Here is a 22,815-nt window from a genome sequence, read left to right as displayed (position 1 = left end):
AAGCCAGCGACCTGAGCCGCCGGTGGAGCCGGCCCCTCGTCGCTTTCCGGAGCCGCCACCTCCGCTGTCTGCCCGGAGACAGCGACGTGAGCCGCCGGCAGACCCGGCCCCTCGTCGCTTTCCGGAGCCGCCACCTCCACGGTCAGCCCGGAGACAGCGACGTGAGCCGCCGGTGGACCCGGCCCCTCGTCGCCTTCCGGATCCGTCACCTCCGCTGTCAGCCCGGAGACGGCGACGTGAGCCGCCGGCAGACCCGGCCCCTCGTCGCCTTCCGGATCCGTCACCTCCGCTGTCAGCCCGGAGACAGCGACGTGAGCCGCCGGTGGACCCGGCACCTCGTCGCCTTCCGGAGCTGTCACCTCCGCTGCCGGTTCCCAGGCTCCGCTCCGGCTCGCCCCCGCAGCCGGTTCCCAGGCTCCGCTGCAGCTCGCCCCCGCAGCCGTTTCCAAGGCTTCGCTGCGGCTCGCCCCCGCAGCCGTTTCCAAGGCTTCGCTGCGGCTCGCCCCCGCAGCCGTTTCCAAGGCTTCCCTGCGGCTCGCCCCCGCAGCCGGTTCCAAGGCTTCGCTGCGGCTCGCCCCCGCAGCCGGTTCCCAGGCTCCGCTCCGGCTCGCCCCCGCAGCCGGCCCCGAGGCTCCGCTCCGGCTCACCTCCAGCCGGCGCACCCGAGGCCGAATCAGCCGGCGTTCCAGCCGGCGCACCCAAGGCCGAATCAGCCGGCGTTCCAGCCGGCGCACCCGAGGCCGAATCCGCCGGCGTTCCAGCCGGCGCACCTTCCGAGACTCCCAGTGTTCCTTCCGAGACTCCCAGTGTTCCTTCCGAGACCCAGACCCCCAGCGTTCCTTCCGAGACTCCCTGCGTTCCGACTCAGACTCCCAGTGTTCCTCCTGAGACCCTGACCTCCTGCGTTCCTCCTGAGACCCTGACCTCCTGCGTTCCTCCTGAGACCCTGACCTCCTGCGTTCCTCCTGAGACCCTGACCTCCAGCGTTCCTCCTGAGACCCTGACCTCCAGCGTTCCTCCTGAGACCCTGACCTCCAGCGTTCCTCCTGAGACCCTGACCTCCAGCGTTCCACCCGAGACCGAGACTCCCTGCGTTCCACCCGAGACCGAGACCCCCAGTGTTCCACCCGAGACCGAGACTCAGACCCCCAGTGTTCCACCCGAGACTCAGACCCCCAGTGTTCCACCCGAGATCCCGACTCTCTGTGCTCCACCAGAGACTCTGCCTCGGGGGGCTCATCATCGCCACCTCCTGGGCCGCGGACGGCCGCTGGACCGCCTCCTGGGGTCCCGCCTCCGGGGTTCCCGCCTCCAGCGCCGCGGACGGCCGCCGGACCGCCTCCGTGGTTCCCGCCTCCGGGGTTCCCGCCTCCAGCGCCGCGGACGGCCGCCGGACCGCCTCCGTGGTTCCCGCTTCTGGGGTTCCCGCCTCCAGCGCCGCGGACGGCCGCCGGACCGCCTCTGCGGTTCCCGCCTCCAGCGCCGCGGTCGACCGCCGGACCACCTCCGTGGTTCCCGCCGCCGCGGACGACCGCCAGACCACCTCCGTGGTTCCCGCCTCCAGCGCCGCGGACGGCCGCCGGACCACCTCCGTGGTTCCCGCCACCGCGGACGACCGCCAGACCACCTCAGTGGTTCCCGCCTCCTTTGCCTCCGCCCACCCTGTGGGTAGTTTTTTGTTGTTGTTTATGGACTCTTGGCCCTTCTTGTTTTTCCGCCCACGATGGTGGGTTGTTTTTTGTTAGTTTGGACTCTGGCCTGCCGTCCAGCGCCCCTCCACCCACCCTTGTTGGGTTTTTTGGGGTTTTTTTCTTGGGCGTCTGGTAGCCGCCCTTGAGGGGGGGGTACTGTCATGGTCTGTGCTTTTCTGTGTTTATTTAGAGTTTTCTGTGTCCTTAAGTCTCTTCGTTGTCCTGTCCTCCCCTTGATTGTTCCCAGGTGTGTCTCGTCTCTGTGATTACCCTCCCATGTATTTAACTCCACCTGTGTTCTTTGTTCCTCGTCGGGTCCTCGTCAATGTCGAGTCTAGTTGTCGTCGTCAATGTTCAGTCTATTCGTGGTCAGTGTGTTCGATGTGCCTGCTGCTCGTTGTTTGGACTATGCTTCTTTATTAAATTCATCATACCTGGGTCCGCTGCCTCTGCCTCACCACCTCACACCCGCACTTCATGACAAGAATAATAAGGAAAGATATTAATTTAAAGCAATTTGTAATAAAGATGTAAAATAGCAAAATTTGGAAATATGAAAAAAGGAATACTTTCTAGATGCATTTATGTAAATGCACATTCTGATTTTTATTTCTTTAAGAAATTTATAGAAAATATTTCTTTTCACCACTTCACAATTAATAGTCCACTTTGTGGTACTTCTCATAAAATCCCATTAAAATACACAGCAAATTGTGGATGTAGCATGGATTTTATTTTTTTGCAAAACCTCACTAGGTATAAATACTTTTATAAGGCAATGCATATACATATGTACCTGCACATTCTTATGCCACGTCTTCTTTGCTCATTGCCAGTATGTACGAGTGTCTGCAGACACTGAAGCTAAAGTGCTCTACCAGTTACTCACTAAAAAGTGGGAACTTTCACCTCCCAATCTGCTCATCTCAGTGACTGGAGGGGCCAATAACTTCTACTTGAAGTCCCACCTGAAGAAGGTTTTCTACAGAGGAATTATCAAAATTGCTGAGACTACAGGTGAAACAGACAGAAAAATAGAAATAGGTGTGATGAATGTCAACCAGAAACACATGCAGTGATACTTCATCTTCTGTAGGTGCATGGTTCATTACTGGCGGTACCAACGTGGGTGTGATGAGACATGTGGGGCAGGCTTTGAGGGACTGTGCCCTGAAAAACTCAATGCAGCAGAAAATAGTGGCTATTGGAGTAGCACCATGGGGAGCAATTCACAACAGGGATAAATTGGTAAATGAAGAAGTAAGTTGAACACACGTTTTACATCATGCCTGTGAATAGATTTGTATGTTTCCTTCATACTTTGCATTGTGTTTGGCTGCAGGGTTGCTTCCCAGCTCATTATGAGATTGACACACAAAATCAGGATGATCTGACCTCTCTTGATAACAATCATACCCACTTCCTGCTGGTTGATGACGGAACCAATGGACTCTATGGTGTGGAGATCCCGCTGCGTGCAGAACTAGAGAAACACATCTCTCTACAAAACAAAGGTTAAAAGGAGATGACTCTTTGTTATTAAAGTAAAAAGTTCAAAAGTAGGTAAAAGTTTAGTTTCAGGATGTATCTTGAAGTAACCCACCAAGTTTCATTATAAATTTTACCTATTTATAGTGCCACCTTATGTTGGATCATGCTGGAAATGCAATACAAACACTTTATTTGACCTTCGGCACGTTTGTCATAAATACTATTAATACAAATCCTAAACTGTTCTGAAGTTACGCTCAAATAGTTTTTTTTATATACAGTATATACAGTATATGCAAGCAAAACAAAACATAAAAAAAAACTTGTTTGCTCACAATTTAAAAACCGAACATTCTCTATGAAAATCTGTCCACATTGTTTGGTTAGCCATTCGTCCAGTCCAATCATGTAAATTTACGCTTCAATTGGCTTTTAGCTTTGGGAGGAGTTGTTTAAAATAAGTTTTACATGTTTTCTACTTATTAAGATAACTATTTTTTTCAAAACACATAATAAAGAATGGTTTAAAGAATACATTGGAAAAGAGAAATTGCGTCTACATCTAGTAGTTGTGGAGAAAATCATTAAAATACATTTCTAGTTATACCAATGCCACCAAGTGGTCCAGTTTATCATACTTTTCTAAATTTTTATGGAATGAAATTATATATATGATGTGATATCCTCAATATTAACTTTGGAATTCAGAGAATTCAAAGGTTAAATGTGAGATAATATGATCTCATAATCATTTTCAAGATATGGACTCTGGGTGTGGTCTTGAACATCTGTGCCATATTTAATGTAAATCTGTCAAACTGTCATGTAGATGTGAACTTTTACCCCATAGGGTCAACTATCGTCAAGACTCAATAAAACTCAATACACAGTGACAACGTATCATTCTTTATTAGGATCTGAAAGTCCTTTGCAATATGATACCCTATATAACAGAGGATATGACACCCTTATGTTTTGCGTCCTGTGTGGACAGTAATAGCATGTTCTTATTAATTTAATTGTGAGTGTACAAGGGGAACTACACAGTTTCTGTGTTTGTTCTCAGATCTATAACCAGTGCATTACTTAATATTTCAATGTGTTTCAAAACTTCTCAAATGTTTTTTACCAGCGTCTTTCAGCTCATGCTAGGCAGTTTAACCCAGTGCTGACTGACGATGACTGCAGCAAAACTATCAAGAAGTGGCTTTGTTATGTACCAGAATATATATTCATTGAATTCAATGAGAAGGTGTGTCCAAACTTTTGGTCTGAACTGAGTACAGACCAAAAGTTTGGACACACAGTTGTGTTCAAACTTTTGGTCTGTACTGTATACCTGGGTAGTGTTGTGGGTTTTCTACCTAACTGTTATATGAGATTTCTTTCAGCATTTCTTGGTTCTTCTGGCCAGCCATTTTTTTTAGCAGACAATAATAATAATAATAAAATATGTACAATTACATTACAATAGGGTTCTCTGTTTCACTGGGAGCATGCAGATGGCCATGCTTCTGCAGACTTTGAACTCTAATTATGAATAACTGTAAATAATTGTTTTAATCATGTACCATTCAGAAAATAACATCAAGATCTCAGTGGTTTGTGTGGTATTGAACGGAGGACTTAGCGCACTCAATGTAAGTCAACAGTTTCCTGAGTCGTCTATCCATCTATTAGATTCTGGTAATCTGACCTCTTGTTTGTGTCTCTTCTCAGACCATCTACAATGCCATCAACAAGGGCACACCATGTGTGATCCTTCAGGGCTCTGGGAGGTTAGCAGATGTCATTGCTCATGTGTCTGGACAGCAGAACAGTACAGTCAAGATTGACAAGCTCATTGAAAACCAGTTGGAAAAGTGTTTTGGTCAAGAGTACAAAACTTCAGCTTTCCAGTCCCAGAAAAAAGAGTACACAAGAAAGGTTAGAGAAGTAATGATGTTCCAGTCCATGATATGTGGTGGTACACTATGGTGTTTTTGATATGGGTCATAATGGCAGCTGCCCAGGTTGGCCATAGAAGGAGGGGGATTCGAGGAACATGACACCTTCATGCATTTGGGCAATCCAGCAAAGAATTACTTGTCAAGGTTCTTCACAAGACTGTTGGTTAGGATCTGGGGTTGTTTAGTTGGACTTTGTTTATTTCTGTGTTTCTTGGTCCCTCTTTTATTTAGACCAGTCTTGTTTCTGTTTTACGTTAGTGCAATTCTTCTCAGTGTTTGTAGTTATGTTTATTTATGTTCCTAGTTATTGTTAGTTACAATAGTTATCATTCTGCAAATAAGAGGGTTTCCCATTAACTTCATCCATTTCATTGTCAATCGGATAACATTCGACCCAATTTCAAACATGACTTCAGGTGGACAGCCCAGTGTAAAACACTACCATCGATCACTGCAAACTTATGATGCACTCGATTCACTGCAGAATAATTGCATGCAATCTAACCCCAGGATCACACTCCAAACAGAATTGGGTCTCAGATATTCAAGATTAACAATGACATGGAATGCTTATATTCTTGGAAGTGACCCCAAAACAAGACATGACATACAAGCACACAAAAAGTAAAAAATAGTTACTCTGCCCTCATACTAAGGAGAAACAATCAATCTAAAAGCTAGGTGGCCTAACAAAAAGAAAAAGAAAAACAACTCTAAAAGACAGCAGGGAGCAGTGATAGATCTGTAAAAACAAAATGCTTAAATTACCAAATGGTTATAATAAACACTTTAATCAATTCAATCTAAAACAAATTAAAAACGCTCCATACCCGTGTCGCAGGCATAGATCTGTAAACATATTTGACTCCTTTTGTACTGTCAGAACAAGTCTACTGTCCATGGAAGAACAATGTCCATGAGGTTAAGCCTTGTACTGTATGAACCAGGGAAACAATATGAGTTAGGGTAACCCAAGCTTGACTCTGGTTGATGTCACTTTGGTTCCTTGATGCCTCCCTTCTGTTCTGGTACATAACAAAGCCACTTCTTGATAGTTTTGCTGCAGTCATCGTCAGTCAGCTTTGGGTTAAACTGCCTAGCAGGAGCTGAAAGACGCTGGTAAAAAACATTTGAGAAGTTTTGAAACACATTGAAATATTAAGTAATGCACTGGTTATAGATGTGAGAACAAACACAGAAACTGTGTAGTTCCCCTTGTACACTCACAGTTAAATTATTAAGAACATGCTATTACTGTCCACACAGGACGCAAAACATAAGGAGTCCAGACCAATTTACATGTAGCGGAGACGTTTTATTAAACCCAAGTACCCAGAGCACAAAGAGGAGCAGGGATGAAGAGGGGGAGGGGTGTGACAAACAGGATATAAACATTGACAAACATTGATTACCAGTGTTTCCGAACCCTGGTACTCAAGACACACTGAGGTACATGTTTTAGATATTCCCCTGCATCGACATGCCGCATTCAGATGATTGCAATTCAGCAAGTGTATTAATTAGCCATCAATTGAAATCATGTGTGCTGAAGCAGGGGAATGCCTAAAACTTGCAGGGCAGTGTGTCTTGAGTACCAGGGTTGAAAAACACCCAATTAGGCATTGGCATTTCAATCATTAGAATTCAACCACAAAACAGCATTGATTCAATAAGAAAAACTGTAATCTGATGTACTAAATTTTCTGATGCAGTGAATTATGTCATGTGACATTTTAACATATTTCTTCTTTAAATGTTGTGGTCGTGAAGTAAAACTTTTACAACAGCACTGTGGGTCTAGACATTTGTCTTCTCTGTTTCCAGATTCCGGAGATCATCAAGAAGCGTGAATTACTGACAATATTCAGAGCAAGGAAAGATGGCCAGGGGAATTTGGATGTGGCAATCCTTGATGCTCTTTTCAAAGGTAATTGTGGAGGCTTACAAAAGTATTTAAAATATCATGCTATAACTACAGACCACTGTGTGCTTTATTTTATTACCTAGACCACCACAAAGTAGTTGGAATGTTATTAACACTTAAATTATATTTTCAAATAAAAATCTAAAAAGTGTGGAAAGTATTTGTCTTAACCCCTTTGATATTCTCTTTAAATTCCTGTGTAGACCCCATGTCTATGTTTGTTAGTCAGAGAAGCAGTCGCAGGGAATTGCTAGCAGTCTGTGAGGCCCCATTGACTTGGTTAATGTGTTCTAATTGTCTAATTACTTTGTACACCATCTGACCCAATTTTTCCATCAGATTGGTTCCCAAAATAGATATAATGTTTTTTGGACCTAATGTTTTTTTCCTCTTAGAGGTTTCGTGCACTAAAACTGTGTGAGTCCACACAAGTGAACACATAATTAATGCTCGTATTATAATGATTCATCTGTCTGAAATATTTTCTCTCAAGTTTCCATTCATGAGTTTTTTTCTGTATCATTGGGTAAAATTCTAGCTTACTGAGTTACTTCTGGTCATCTACTACCTTCTCCATCAACTTTTGTCTATGATTTCTGTTTTTCTCAGCCAGATCTACTTCACTACTTTGTGCTTTTAAACTGTGCTTGTAATACTAATTATTTGCCTTAAATAAAAGTTTTTAAGTGTGTGTGCACTAGATATCCTGAAGACATTTAGTTGTCAGTATATATTCTACCGTCAGCTTCGAAGACTGGTGGATCACAAGATAAGTCCTGGAAGAAGCAGCTAGAGCTGGCTATTGACTGGAACAGAGCCGACTCAGCTGAGACTGAGATTTTCACTGAGGAAAGCATGTGGAAGGTGAGTTTAATTCAGAGCACTGCTTAGGTTGAAAAAAGCTTTATATTTGCTTTGAAATCTTATTTAAAACGACTGCAATGAAAGCATAGAGTAACTAAATACTTTCAAACAAAGTCAATCATTTATAAAAAAAGGAAGGTCAAAATGGAGTCACAACAAACAGATTGACAACAATATGGCTTTCAATGCCATAAGATTATAAAATCTTACTTAAAATGTTGAAAAATGTGAGGTTCAAGCAGCACACAGGTGATGTGCATAGAATAGATAGACACTATGTGGTGCTAGAACACCTGCCCTATTTCGTCTGAACAAAAAGATGCCTTTCTGAAATTGTCTTGTTTAGTTATATTTACTAATTTTACCATAGTGTATGGTCCAAGAAAGCATTCTGGATTTAAAAGCCTTAATTAGCTACCAGTGCCCAATATTTTTGTAATTTTCTCCATTTAATAAACAAAACAAGTGTATCTGCCTCCTTAACCTAAGATGAAAAGTTAAACCTTCACTTTCCTCATGTTCCTTTTGTGTAATCAGAGCAGGCCAATCAATGTCTTCTATGGCTGCCACCAAGTGCCAGATGAATGTGTAAAGTATAATTAACCCCTAAATCAACTTTTTGTTGTTAATAAACTCTCTGAATAGGTCATTTAGTGTTCTATCTTTGTTTCTGTGTGTTTGACTTTGTTTGTACATTTATGTAATTCCGCATTATTTTGCCTAAAACCGTCTCTGGGCTAACCTCCTTTGGTTGAACAGTGCCTATGGAGTTTCTTAAAACAGTACAGCTTTATCATGCAGTACTAGTTTTCTTCACAGAAACAGTTGTATGCCTCATGAATAACAATACAGATATTTAATATTGAACAAAAAGAATAAGCTAAGGGGTTCACAGTACAGTCAAAGCAATACAGATTTCAATTGTTTTGACAGCCAATTTTTTTGTCAGTCTTTGGTGTCTTCAGTTTACACCAATGTATTAGCCTACAGCGATGTTTAGTATGTTTTTAAACTATATACGCTGCAATACAGGGCTTGTAATTACTCTCAATAATCTTAACTCTAAGACTAATTTCTGTCATATGTTACTCTTGCTACATGCACAAGTATAGATGATTATTCTTATGTTTATATTCTCTGCTGTTTTAATTTTCTCCATCAAATTTTATGTCAGAGGTCTGGCTGGGCAGCCTCTCCAAAATATGAATCAATTACAAGAAACATGTTAGCTAAATTAAAACATCAATTAGCAGCAAATCTACCAGGAGTATGAATATTTTTTTATTTAATTTAATAAAAATAATTATAATGCAAAAATACTTCAAAAAGTTGAATGTTTTGATTTAATTTATTAAGAATAAATAATTTCCTTTGAGTTAATCCAGACTGCATATGTCCTCCCAAGTTGCCTTTTTAGATATCTCCAAGTTTGAGAATGTGGAATCTGGGAATTTCGGATAAACCAAGAGTTAAAGTTAGAGAACAAAGAACAGCTTTATTTCGCTTGCAAACGGAGAGAGCCCTGATCAGTAACACTGTCAGAGGAACTCTGATTACATTACACAGAATGTCAGATTTTATTCACATCGTTCCATAGGTGGAGCAAGACAATTCCTGGAAGCTAAAAGATCAACACCCTCTTAGAAGAAAGAGGCAGTAGGTGAAGTTTCGGTCAAACAGACATTTTAGGTGGGACATCATGACATTGTACTAATCACAAATCACCTTTGTACAGAGTAGTCAGCACAAATAAGTTCCAATAGATGCTTCTCATTTCGCACTCTAAGTTCAATAGTTTAAGCCACAGGGGTGTGAATACTATTTCTTCGTCAGCAGCCAGGTGCCTGTCTCAAAATAAGTCACTGAGGAGAAATGCTTTGACACCTTAGATTGGTTTAGTGGCAAACTGCAGCCTTGTGGTTGGTGCTTCCTGTCAACGACTTCCTGCAACCGAAACATGCATATGCAGCTCTGAACAGAAAGTCTGAGCAGCAGAGCAACTTCAAGAAACACATATGATAAATGAAAGAATAAAACTGATTAATCAAAGAAATAACAGTGTGAATAATTATTTTACTCCCACACTTTTTTTGTTCTTGAAACAACTCAAAATAATTTTTCCTAAAGTGAAAAGAAATAATTATAAAACAAACAACAAAAAATCTCATTTCAATCAGATTTCAATGGCCTAAAAGAAAAAGAGACCTATTCTATAAAATGAAAAAGATTATATAATAAATGAATGTAATAATAATAAAACAACATGTTGAAATAATAAATCAAAAGTAAAAGTCTTCATATGTCGCTAAAAGAATAGAGGGAACAACCAAAAACTTCAATCATTAACCTTCATTGTTAGATGGTTTAAATCAATAAAATCACAAACATTGTTACCCTTGAAGTCAGCTGTTTTTCGGAGGATAGTAATAATAGCTAAATATTAATAAAAGCTGAATAAGTCAGGAAATAAGCACATAATGTAAAAATGAAAACACTTCAAAAACCTTTAAAAGAAATTCAGGAATGGCTTACACAAAATTGTACTTTTTCTACTTGACGGTCACTTTTTTAGAATAAATGGCATTTCAAATCCAGAGGCAGGAGTCAATGGATCAATTACTACTTCCTCAGGACCTAGGGGTGGTCTGCATGACTTTTTCTTAAATAAGAAATCTGAGAGTTATTCTATATATACTAAATATGATTTTACAAAACGTAAGCAAACTAGAGTTGATTTTTAAACATTTTGAATTAATTCTGTATTCCCAGGACTAAGAATTATGATTTTATATAGAATAAATTGCTGATAATTGGACAAAAAGTTGTTGTGTGACATAAAATCTTACAATGCTAATGTCCTCAGCTTTCACGATTAATTAACTTTTATTGTGCTGAACATAGTATCAATGTAAAACATGTTGTAGACTTAACAAAATATTTTCAAACTGGGATCAAAAGATTTTTGATATTAGACAAAAATCCTTTGACCATAGAAGTTGGGTGATGAATGAATGATAAAAGCAGAACTTAAAACATGTATTTAATTAGCTTCATTTATGAAGTTCCTTTGACCATAAATTTTAAAAAAGGTAAAACTCTGCAGTGAGTTAAATTCCAGTCTTTTTTTTAAAAGGTTTTATTGGCTCTAGTGGCCTTTATTTGATAGTTAATTGACAGGAAAGTGGGTAATGAGGAAGACATGCGGCAACGGTCGCCAGGCCGGGAATCGAACCTGCGACAGCCGCGTCAAGGACTAAGGCCTCCTTATGTGGGTTGTGCGTAACCTCTGCGCCACCACAGCACATCCCTTAAATTCCAGTCTTAATCAAATTACACATTTGTTGTATTTGTTAAAAGAGGATAGTAGATAAGGTAAAATGAGTGCTGTTTAAACCAGAACCCAGTGTATCTTTTCATACACTGGGTCTTCTTTTTTGGAAACAACTGAAATAACTGTACTGACTCTTTAACCTGTGGTGCTGTGTAAAACCACTGAATCATCAATTGCTACTTTAGCATTTGCAAGAAGCCAGATTTTCTCAGTTCCATTTTATTTCTGGTTTATTAATAGTGCGCTTGACTGACATGATAAATAAAAGGTAATCACATCAGATCTCACATGAGATTCAAATACTTCAAACTGGTTAGTTTTCCACCGACATAATATGGTTCTTCCTTTTGTTTCTTTCTTTAGAACGACGACCTCCACTGGCCTATGAAATTAGCCCTGGTTGGCAACAAGCCAGATTTTGTGAGGCTGCTCCTGGAGAACGGTCTGATTCTGAAGGACTTCTTGAAAGATGACGAGACCCTTTGTGAGCTCTACCAAAAGCTGCCCAAATGCTTCTTCTTGTACAAGTTGGTCAAGAGGGTGGAACCTGACAAAATAAGGAAGCAGGAAATGAAAAAGGATGATCTTCATAACATACAAGGAAAGATTAACCTGATTCATGTCTCAAATGAAGTGCGCCACCTGTTGGGAAAATTCACACAGTACATCTATCCCCTAACCACCATGAGTCCACTGCATAGACACTTCACTGTTCGCGTAAAAGAAATATTTTCTGTGAGTATGTTTTTTTCTGAATTTAATTAAGTGGGTTAAAACATATTCCTACCTTGCACAGCCCCTTTCTGCCAGAAAGACATCACTTGTTTTTTTTCTGTAACATTTTAGGCAGTTATTACATACAGTAATTCGGCAGTATATATATACAGCCACCAGAGAAATCAAGTGCTCCTCCCTCAGAGGGGCTAGCAGCCAGCTTTGGGAATAAAACTAGAACCAGAATCCTCAGCTGGGATGTCCAGGTACTGGTTACACAAAATAGTAGCCTATGTTTCGGAAATCATGATACAGAATTGGCACAGCATAAATATTTCTGTCAGACAGCTATCTCTTGATCAACTCATCCTGTTAACATCTTTTAACACCAGCTTGTTTCCTTTGTTATATATTATTTTGGATTCCTACCTGAATATTAGTTTGTGTAAGTTTTTTTTTTTTTAAAGTAAACTATTGACTTTCAACTGCCTGGCTCCTTCCTACATTTGGGTCCTGCAATTTATTATTTTACAATAATGTCCAGCTATGCCACATGGCACACTATGTGGCATGTGGCATAGCTGGACATTATTGTAAAATGATAAAGTGCAGTGCAGTGCAGTGCATATTCAGGCTAAAAGGCCTGGGGACTGAGAGGACTGTGGAGGAAAAAAATTTACATTCCCAAGTGAAATGGAGTCAAAAATTACAAAAAAAACAAAAACGTTTAAATAAAAAATGCAATTACAGAAATGCTTACTTGTAAATATGTATTTATTCAAATAAGAAATAAAAAATCAAGAACAGCCTTATCCCTCACCCTTCCCCCATCCCCGGTGAAAGGGAAATAAACCAACTGTCATGAAGATTCCCATCCAAGCTTCAGCTACAAAATATTTTTACATAAATATTTACTCAGAAATTATTTACTTCCTTTTTATGGGGTATCATGGGATTAATCCCAGTGTTTTCAGCTCAAAATGTCAGTAACAAGTTTAAATATTTCAACGATATATTTTTTATTTCTTAGGCTTTCATGAAATGACTGACTCCGCAATGTCTTACAGCTTAGTAGAGAGTATGCCTGACTAGTGAACCCCCAAAAAATCTAATTGCTGAGTTTTTTTAAGGGACATAAAGCTGAAGCTTGGAGGAAAAATGAAGCCAAGAGGGATGCAGCCAGAGATCTTTTCCTCTGGGCAGTTGTCCAGAACAACAGGGAGTTGGCTGAAATCGCCTGGGGTCAGGTGATTAAAAACTCCTGCACATGTTTAAAGAAAGTGTCTTCAAGGTGATTTATGTGTGTAACTCTGCATTTCTCTGTGTCTGTGCAGTGCAGAGACTGCATGTCTGCTGCTCTGGCTGCCAGTAAAATTCTGAAGAAAATGGCAGAGGAGTCAATTGATGCAGACGAGGCTCAGGAAATGCTGGAGCTTGCCAAGCACTACGAAAATCGTGCGATTGGTATGAGACAGAAGTAAAGAGAACATTTACAGACTGAGCTGGGATTTATTGACCTGCATGTGTTTTCTTCAGGTGTGTTCAGCGAGTGCTACAAGAATAATGAGGAGCGTGCCCAGAATCTACTGGTTCGAATCTCACGCCTTTGGGGCAAGACAACGTGTCTGAGGCTGGCGCTGGAGGCCAATAATAAAAACTTTGTGGCTCAGTCAGGCGTTCAGGTGAAGCAGATTTTTATTCAGATTTTATAAATCAGAAATGCTGAATTTTTATGTTAGAGACTAACACAAAGTAGTGCATGAATGTGAAAACATAATGACACCATTTTTTTTTATTAATTTATTATTAATTTTTTTTACAATAATAATCTGAAAAGCTTTTGAATTTGAATGCAAGTAGATTCTAATGCCAGTCAACCTGTATATAATATGGACACTTCAAACATATGGCAAAAGATGTTCAGGTCAGATGAGACCCACATTTAACCTTCTTGCCTATGTGCAAACTGGTATGTGTATAACTGACACTGAAACTCACCCTGAACTAATCTTTCCCTCCTAGAAACACGGTGATGGAAGCATCATGCTGTGGGTTAGGAAGTTAATGGGGAGATGAATAGAACAAAACCCAGGCAAATCTTAGAAGAAGACCTGATACCGGGATGGACATCCAGGTGTACAGAGCCCCTAAAGGGACAATGAAACAAAAAAATTAACTCTTGCACAAGAGTTAATTTTTCCTTCAATGTCCCTTTAGTGGCTTTGCATACCTGCCCATACCTGTCCATTATCCCAATTTTTACCTGGGAAATTATCATATTTTACCCGTCTGTCCTTCGGTGCTCACATATTAGTATTTTCCCGTGCACCCCAACCCCTGCTCTGATGCCAAAATTCCCATCACTACAAGGAACACAACAGACAGGTCAGTCATAAAGTTGTGGAGAAGTTTAAAGGAGGGTTAAGCTATAAAATTATTTCCCTCGATTTGAACATCAATCCATCATCTGGAAGTGGAAAGAGTTTGGCACAACTGTGAATCTACCAAGACAAGGCTGACCATCTGAACTTACAAGATGAACAAGGAGAGCACCAATCAAACTGGATGAAATGCAGAGATCCACAGCTCTGGTAGAGGAATCTGTATAAAGGACAGCTATTAGTCATGCAAATGTGTTTTTTATGAAAGAGTGGTAAGAAGAAATCCATTGTTTAAAGAAAACCATAATAAATCCCATTTGCAGTTTGACAGAGGCCATGTTGGGAACACAGCAAACAGGTGGAAGAAGGTGGTTTGGTCAGACAAGACCAAAATTTAATGTTTTGGCCAAAATGCAAAATGCTACATGTGGCAGAGAACAAACTACTGTGAACACACCATCCCCACTGTCAAATATGGTGGTGGCACATCAGTCACTGGGAGTATAGGAAGATATAAAGATAATAGGAAGTTGATAGGACGATGGATGGAGCTAAATACAGAGCAATGTTTGAAGAAAACATGTTGGAGTGGCAAAAGACGTAACACTGGGGAGGATGTTCACTTTCCAGCTGGAAATCTTCCTAAATATGAAGCCAGGACTACAATGAAATGGTTTAAAACAAAAAAAAATTGTGTGTTAGAATGGCTCAATCAAAGTCCAGTCCTAAACCCAATCGAGAATCTATAATAAGATCTGAAAACTTGGTCACAAACAGTCTCCATCTAATCTGATTGAGTTTGAACTGTTTTGCAAAGAACAAAACAGAAAGAACAATGGACAACAATTTACCTGACCAGATGCACAAAGCTGCTAGAGACATACCCTGAAGGATGTGTGTCTGTAATTGCAGCAAAAGGTGACTCCACCTATTGACTCATGGGGGCTGAATACTTTTGCACACCACACTTTTGAGTTTTTTCTAAACAATGTTTTAAATTATTTATAATTTCCTTTGTACTTCAAAATTGTTTTGGTCTTTCATATTAAATTACAATGAAATACATTCATGTTTGTGGTTGTAATGTGACAAAATATGGAAAACCTCCAGGGGTATGAATAGTTTTGGAAGCCAAAAGTATTGGCTTATTCACCCAAATAAAAGTTAATTCAACATTCAAATAAAAGTTAATTCAGCATCGTAAATACAGACACACTGTGATGTTCAAAAGTCTTGTTATGGCTCATTTCTGTTTGCTGCAGTCTTTAAGATCATATTGAGTTTCAAAGACAATTTGCCATCTTTTACCCATATATTGTACAAACGTTTTGATAAGACCTTGTGCTATAGGCTCATCTTACTAACATCTGGTGTGGTGAGCTTTCTGTCCACAATCCTGTGTGGAAGGTGCTGCTCTGCATGGTCTTCTTCCCTCTGATTTACACCAAGTTTCTGGCTTTCAGGTGAGCTATTACTTGGCGTGATTGTATAAATGAAAACTGTGGCAGTTGTAAAGCATTGCATTTACACATTTTCCACATTCATATCTGTTTTTCCTTTTTAGATCTGATGAAGACCTCCAGAGAGAAATCGAGCAGAAAGAGGAGATAAAAATGACTGGGGAGGAAGAGGAAGGGACTGGGGTGAAAAAGACAGAAAGCTACATGACAAATAATTTGAAGTGCTTGTAAGAGGATAATCTCTGATTGACTCAACATTTGCTGTCGTATTTTATACAACCCTCTGAGTTGTAAATTTTTTTTTTTATAAGCAGCAATTCCTGATCAGAAGAGTTACATTGATGCTGATGTTTCTGCCCACAGTAAGAAGAGTGTGGAGCCTCTGGGCTCCAGACTGGTTGGACTGTATGGCTCTCCTCAGGTCAAGTTTTATGGAAACATCATCTCGTACTTTGCCTTCCTGTTCCTGTTTGCTTATGTCCTGATGGTCGACTTCCAGAGTACACCGTCTGCATTAGAGATGATGCTCTACATCTGGCTGTTCTCTCTGGCATGTGAGGAGATCAGACAGGTGAGGCGCTGCAAATATAATAATAATATAATATAATAACAGATCAGAAAAGTTTTGAAATGAGAAAAAATCTATTTTATAAACAGATTAAGTCATGTTTCATATTCCCTATTGCTAGCACATCTGTCCTGACTCCGTTCTGAATGGTGACTATATCACTATATTCATTTTCACTGCGCTCTGATTGATTTCTCGTAAAACAACTCATATGTCAAGGTTGTAACATTCAGTTTACTCGGCAGCTTCTGATTAAAAAAGAAGTAATAACAAAATTGTAAAATAAATGAATAAACAAGGTCTTGTGTGGAGGTCTTCTCACACTGTTTTGTGTTGTTCTTTAATTGCCAAGAGAACTGGTCTGTTTCCTACTTTTGTCACCTAAGCCTGAGAAAAAAGGCAGTAACCAAACAGAGTTTTCCAACACATTGTGTGTATTTATATTTTTTCATTGCTAATATAAGAGGATGGAGGCTGGCTGATAGCAGGGCACAAAGATTAGACTTCCTGAAAAGATGACAATGTAGGGTTTCTGGAAAATCCCTTTCTAATATTAAATCTGACAGATTACTGGATAAAAGAAATTTCTAGTTGCTAATTTTTGGTGGTTCAAACATACCATCACACATAACAATGTGTGATTTATTGTGGAAACGGTCGCTCTTTCTTTGCCAAAGTTATGAGGGGGGCTGGGGATCACCTGAAATAATCTGTTCCCCCTCCATATGTTGCACATATAAACAGGCAGCTAAAATATATGGTTCCCCTCTCAGAACTTTGGCAAATAAATAGCAAATGTTACCAAATCCTCAGGACTTTTTGTTGAAGAGAGGAATAAACACAGTTAAAGACTTGCTGGTAAATTAATTTGTTTGTAGGAAATTGAGGGGGAACAGATTATTTCAGGCAGCTGAAATATCCAGCCGCCCCCTCATAACTTTGGAAAATAAAGAGCAACTGTTTCCAAAACATACTATCACGTTTGTGAAATTAGCAACTAGAAATTTCTTTTATCCAGTAATCTGTCATATCTGACTGATTCATGAGTAGCACAGATAAACAGAACGCCAGCTTACTTTCACCCCTGGATTTAACACCTGTGGGCGATGCCGCGCACATTAAAAAAATAATAAACTTAAAATATCTACACTGACTAAATAAAGTCACTTTCACCCATATTTCTTCTAGTAAAGTTTTTATAAACCAGTTAATTAAATCACTATTTTTCTGAATCAGTTTCTGGATAGACAATTTTAAGAGTGTCATTCCTGGTAGTGACAAATGTATGCTGATTTTGAATTCAAGGAACGTTAAAAAAATTCTCTAAAAATGTTCTAAGTCTTCTGGTATTTAGAAAATAGTAATAATTGTGGTAATACAAAATGACCTAAAAGAAAAGAGGTTTTGTCAGAATTAACTTCAGTCTCTTAGAAAATAATTGTATCTATCTATATTTGGAGTATGTATTTTGTTTTAACTGTATCTGTTACTATTCACTGATCCAATATTTAATCTGTGGAGGCTAGCAATCAAATTTAACTTTAATCAAAATAAATATCTTATGATAATAAAATCTTGACATGTCAGCTTAACTCTCTGTTTTCTGTTTCAGATATTTTATGATCCTGATAATCTAAGGCTTCATGAGAAAATCAAAGTGTACATTCAAGAGCTGTGGAACATATTGGACATCCTCTCCATCCTGCTGTTCTGTATAGGACTTGTATTGAGGTACCTTCTCTGTCTCTCAAAGAGACAAGCTACTCAATAATCTGTGACTCGTGAATTTTTAATTTCTTTTTTTAACATCAGGTTGACAACCAAGATGTTCTACCAAGGCAAAATCATCTTGTGCATTGACTTTGTGGTCTTCTGCCTCCGCCTCATGGCAATCTTCACCATCAGTCAAACACTGGGACCTAAAATCATCATAGTCAGGAAGATGGTGAGGAGTTTACATGTGTTTAATAATGAATCTGATATAATGTGGGGAAAAAAACCCAAAGAAGGTAGAACGCTGCTCTTTATGACACTTATGAACTTCTAGTCATTAAGCTGGTCTTTGAAGACATCTTCTCAGCAGGACTTTAAAAGTATTAGTGCTATCTAGTATCTGCCCTTTCAGACTACTTTGTATCTTGTTTTCTAAGTGTGATTTTCTAAAAAAAATGAACCTGCACAAATAATTTTTTGTCATTGAGATGGAGATATTTATTGGCAACTTGTAGTCATCTGGATGTAATTTTATGCTCCAGATGATGGATATTTTCTTCTTCATGTTCCTCCTGAGCATCTGGGTTATGGCGTACGGTGTGGCCAAACAAGGCATCCTCATCCATAATGACAATCGGCTGGACTGGATCATCCGCGGGGCTGTTTACGAGCCGTACCTCATTATATTTGGAAGTTTCCCTGAAAATATTGACAGTGAGTGGAGAAGTGCACCGTGTAGTTTTACTACTTGAGGAGAAATCATAATCTCTCTGTAGGTGAAGCCATTTTCTTGGTGATGCAGCATGTTCTAGTTTCAATGTTTTGTCTCCTGCAGATGCTGGATTTGATATAAATTCATGCAGCATGAATGGTACAGATCCCATGAAGCCCAAATGTCCTGTGCTGAATGAAAACCAAATGCCGGTATTCCCTGAGTGGCTCACCATCATCATGCTCTGTGTTTACTTGCTCTTTGCCAATATATTGCTCCTCAACCTCCTCATAGCCATCTTTAAGTAAGCAACATATTGCTCCTCAACCTCCTCATAGACATCTTTAAGTGAGTCCTTGCCACCAGCTTTGGTTTTCAACATAATGAATCTGTTAATCTTTCACCTGCACAGCTACACGTTCCAGGAGATCCATGAAAACACGGATAGGATCTGGAAGTTTCAAAGATATCAGCTGATCAAAGAGTACCACACCCGCCCAGCCCCCCCACCTCCTTTCATCATCATCAGTCATGTCCAGTTCATGAGGAATTTGGTGCTGTACAGGGAGCCGATCGAACATGAATTCAGTAAGCCCTTTCTTGATTTCTGGAAGTATGATATTTACAAGAGGTGATCTCAGATCAACTGCATTTGATGATTGTTTCCATCTACTGTTTCTTTTATAGTTGACCTTATATCAATAGAAGTGAATTAGAGATTTTATCTACAATTTTTTGCAGTTCTTTGACCTGCTAAACCCAATTTTAGCTTATTAGAATTGCTCTTTAGGAAATCAAATTAATAGTGTTTGAAGTACTCCAGCATTCCTGCCATGAATAGTTAGTAATTATCTGTATCAGGAGAATAGATGATGTCAGAGTGTGTATGAAAGAGCAGTTGCTGTGAAACAGGGTTTTATAAATTTAAAACAATAAAATTGAAAAAGTTGACATTTTAAACAGGCTTTGACATCTTATGTTAATATTCTAAGTATAAATTCTAGCTTAAGTTTCAATGAGAATTTAAAAAGTAGCAAACTTTGAATCTTCTTCACACTAAAACAACTAGCACAACAAAGAATGTTAATGTTAGTTCATCCACACAGCATTTTAGGTAAGATGTGTTCATTAGTATTGGTTCAAAAAGGTCTCTAAAGAAGTGTTTATCAAGATGTTCTGACTCTTTGGAAAGAAAATAGGACTTAAACAGATTTTGCATGGCCCTGTATCCATTTATGTAACTTTTTCAGTCACTGCTGTCTATTTCTATCCCATATACTCCAATAGAATTCAAATTTCACCACTAACAGTGCTTTGTGTATAGGTCTATGGAGCCTTGTAGCTCAGACCAAAATGGTAACCAAAGTGAAAATGATGGTGGTACAAATCATGACACTTTTTGTTTCAGAGAAGGATTTTTCCGAAGAAGAAGAAGACGAACTGTTGTCCTGGGAGGCCTTGATGAAGGACAGATACCTGCTGTCTGCGCAGCTGGCGCAGAGCCAGAGCATGGAGGGGCGCATCCTGGATACATCTCAAAAGTAAAATCCTGCAGAAAGTTATTCCATGTTCTAGTCAAAGCCAGACTATAAGATGACTAAATGTATCTATGTGAGCTTGTGAACTAAATCCAAGCAGACTTTTTACTGAAATTACATGGAGGGCCATGGCGTGCACTAATAGCGGGCAGGTGCTCAAGTTGTCGCTCCTTTTGCGACAAATAGAACTGCTGGCTAATTTTTTTATTGCACCTCCTGCATGACATTTTATCCAGTGACATGGGTGAAATGTCACTGCCAGTTTATATACTCTAACACAAGAAAATACTTTTTTTTCTATGATGTTGTCTTTCATTAAAAACACAAACCAAATAAAACAAATGAGATCAATTTGATGAATTTGAAACAGAATATCAGAAGCCTACACCATACCTGCCAACATCTGCTCATGACAAAGAAGAGCACCTATATTTATTAATGAACACCTACATAGCAGTCTGTCATGTGGGCTCCAGGCACATGAAAACCCATGGGAAAATCTACTCAAATCAAGGATGCGCTTTAAGTTCTTTTTACTTAGAATTAATAAAATGAAACATTATAGATTGTGGTAAAAGTAGAACTCATAACCGGCTTCCAAGCTGAACTTTCTGAGAAAAAATTTTTAATCTTACATTATTTTTTTTTTTCCTATTTACACAATGAGCACCATCTGTTTGTCTTGACAACATCAATTTTATCACAAATTCTCTGTACCAAACAGCTGTATGTTGTTTCAAAACAGGCTACTCTGGCACAACAGAACAACAATTATTTTCATAAACCTGAGTGACCTGAGAATATTCTACACCATACACCATCAACAATGTCCAGAAATAGAATTATACAATCTTTATAGTAAATGTACCGGTTGAGTGCAACACAAGTGTATATGAGCTCATGATAATGAACAAAATATGTTTGAGAAATCTCTATTACTAGTTCTGTTACTACATAAACTACAACCACTTCCCAATAGTAAAGTAGTTAAGTCATCCTTTATCATAAGGTGTAGGTGAGTGCAAAACTCCATTTAGCTCCAAAAATCCAATTGAAAATACACTTATTTTGTTTGTTATCTGAATTCTTAGCTACCCTGTCACTGGGGCAAGGTTCTATTTGACAGCAGAGGAGAGAAGAGATATACTCAGCGCTCTTCTGTGTCTGACCGTTTTGCACACGCTGAGAGAGACAATCACAACGTGTGTGTTTGGGACATGGGGAAGAGAGTCTGGTCAGATAAATATACAAAAAGGTGGGGCAATGATAATATATGCTTTTAAATTCAGAAATGAGCCTCACACTACACTGTAAAAAATAAATTCAAAAGGGCTGTTTTCATAAAGGGAGGGTTTCATATTGGAAATGGTTGTCTGAATTTGTTTTGAGTCATCTGTAGGCTACTGTGGCCTAGACTGTAGAATGCAACATCGTTTTAGTTAAATTCAATTCGTAACTTAAATTCAGTATTTCTGAATATATATCATGAAATGTATTTTCAGCTTATAGTCATTGCTTATCCAATATGAATAATGTGTTGTATAAACTGTATAAAACATGACAAAAGTATTATTTTAGTTCAGTTGCTAATCTAAATCTCAGTTACTTATGTTACTTTTGTTTGTTTTCTCAGGGTTACCACCTTAACTGAACGCCTGGAGAGACTGGAGAAACTAGAGGAAAAGGTTATGAATTGATTTAATGCCATCTGCATGGCATCTGTATTACAGTGCAAATTATGTATTTTATTTAAATATATCCAATGAGGAAAACAACCCTTAATGACTGGTTAAATAACTGTTTGCTTTGTGTCACCCAGGTCATGAATGCACTGCAGAGGATTGAGGACAGTCTGCAATCTCAGGGTGTTCCTTCAAGAAAAGATTAGAGACAAAAAAGAAGCTAAAGAAGTGCATATATTGATAAGATGATTGCGTTTTGCTTTAGGTTTCATGGTTTCTCTAGCAGAGCTATATAACTATTAAATCAATTTGCATTTCTTACTTTTTGGATGAGGTCTGCTTAGATGCTAAATTAAATGAGTCTTAGTTATACAGGTGATGATGTAAATTATGGGTAATGTGGGGTCTGAAGGCCAGAAATAGACATAGACTTGTCTACGTTTCTCTCTTTTATTGTTGGGGTAATGAGAGATGTTGTTTATAATGAGTTAGTCAAACTGCTAATTTGTTATTTGTAGGATCAGACTTCATAATAAATCAATATTAAGTGAAAATGTAATAATTTTTAAACCTGAAATAAAAACATAAGGTTTTGGTGTTACGGTGTTGGTTTAAAATGTGTGATGTATGAGTTTACAGTTACACTGTCTTACTTCCCACTGACCTAGGGAGGGAGCAATGAACTTCCTCAAGGAGGATAAGAGAAAGCTCAGGCAGGAAAGCCCTATCACCTTTAGGGAGGAGTAGACAGCATTCACAGCGAGGGAGAAAGGTTTTCACATCAACCAGGCATCCTC

General features: G+C 39.4%; 1 protein-coding gene across 1 annotated transcript in view; it reads left to right on the top strand.

The window, feature by feature from the left end:
* The window catches only part of LOC116723359 (transient receptor potential cation channel subfamily M member 2-like), a 35,869-nt gene extending 13,250 nt beyond the window's left edge, over positions 1–22,619 (top strand). The window contains exons 5-26 of the mRNA XM_032568192.1: positions 2,528–2,708; positions 2,788–2,951; positions 3,034–3,205; positions 4,761–4,822; positions 4,902–5,108; positions 6,956–7,058; positions 7,801–7,919; positions 11,614–11,985; positions 13,095–13,211; positions 13,299–13,428; positions 13,501–13,646; positions 15,696–15,808; positions 15,910–16,032; positions 16,169–16,376; positions 17,986–18,104; positions 18,186–18,318; positions 18,629–18,800; positions 18,922–19,102; positions 19,211–19,386; positions 20,207–20,339; positions 21,970–22,021; positions 22,156–22,619. Coding sequence (XP_032424083.1) covers positions 2,528–2,708; positions 2,788–2,951; positions 3,034–3,205; positions 4,761–4,822; positions 4,902–5,108; positions 6,956–7,058; positions 7,801–7,919; positions 11,614–11,985; positions 13,095–13,211; positions 13,299–13,428; positions 13,501–13,646; positions 15,696–15,808; positions 15,910–16,032; positions 16,169–16,376; positions 17,986–18,104; positions 18,186–18,318; positions 18,629–18,800; positions 18,922–19,102; positions 19,211–19,386; positions 20,207–20,339; positions 21,970–22,021; positions 22,156–22,224 — 3,252 coding nt within the window. The 3' untranslated portion in view covers positions 22,225–22,619. The remainder of the gene's footprint in view (positions 1–2,527; positions 2,709–2,787; positions 2,952–3,033; positions 3,206–4,760; positions 4,823–4,901; positions 5,109–6,955; positions 7,059–7,800; positions 7,920–11,613; positions 11,986–13,094; positions 13,212–13,298; positions 13,429–13,500; positions 13,647–15,695; positions 15,809–15,909; positions 16,033–16,168; positions 16,377–17,985; positions 18,105–18,185; positions 18,319–18,628; positions 18,801–18,921; positions 19,103–19,210; positions 19,387–20,206; positions 20,340–21,969; positions 22,022–22,155) is intronic.
* The last annotated feature ends 196 nt before the right edge of the window (positions 22,620–22,815 follow it).

The sequence above is a fragment of the Xiphophorus hellerii genome, chromosome 7, assembly GCF_003331165.1.
Source record: "Xiphophorus hellerii strain 12219 chromosome 7, Xiphophorus_hellerii-4.1, whole genome shotgun sequence".
NCBI lineage: Eukaryota > Metazoa > Chordata > Actinopteri > Cyprinodontiformes > Poeciliidae > Xiphophorus > Xiphophorus hellerii.
Note: the sequence above shows the minus strand (reverse complement) of the source record. Positions and strands in the feature narration are given on the sequence as shown.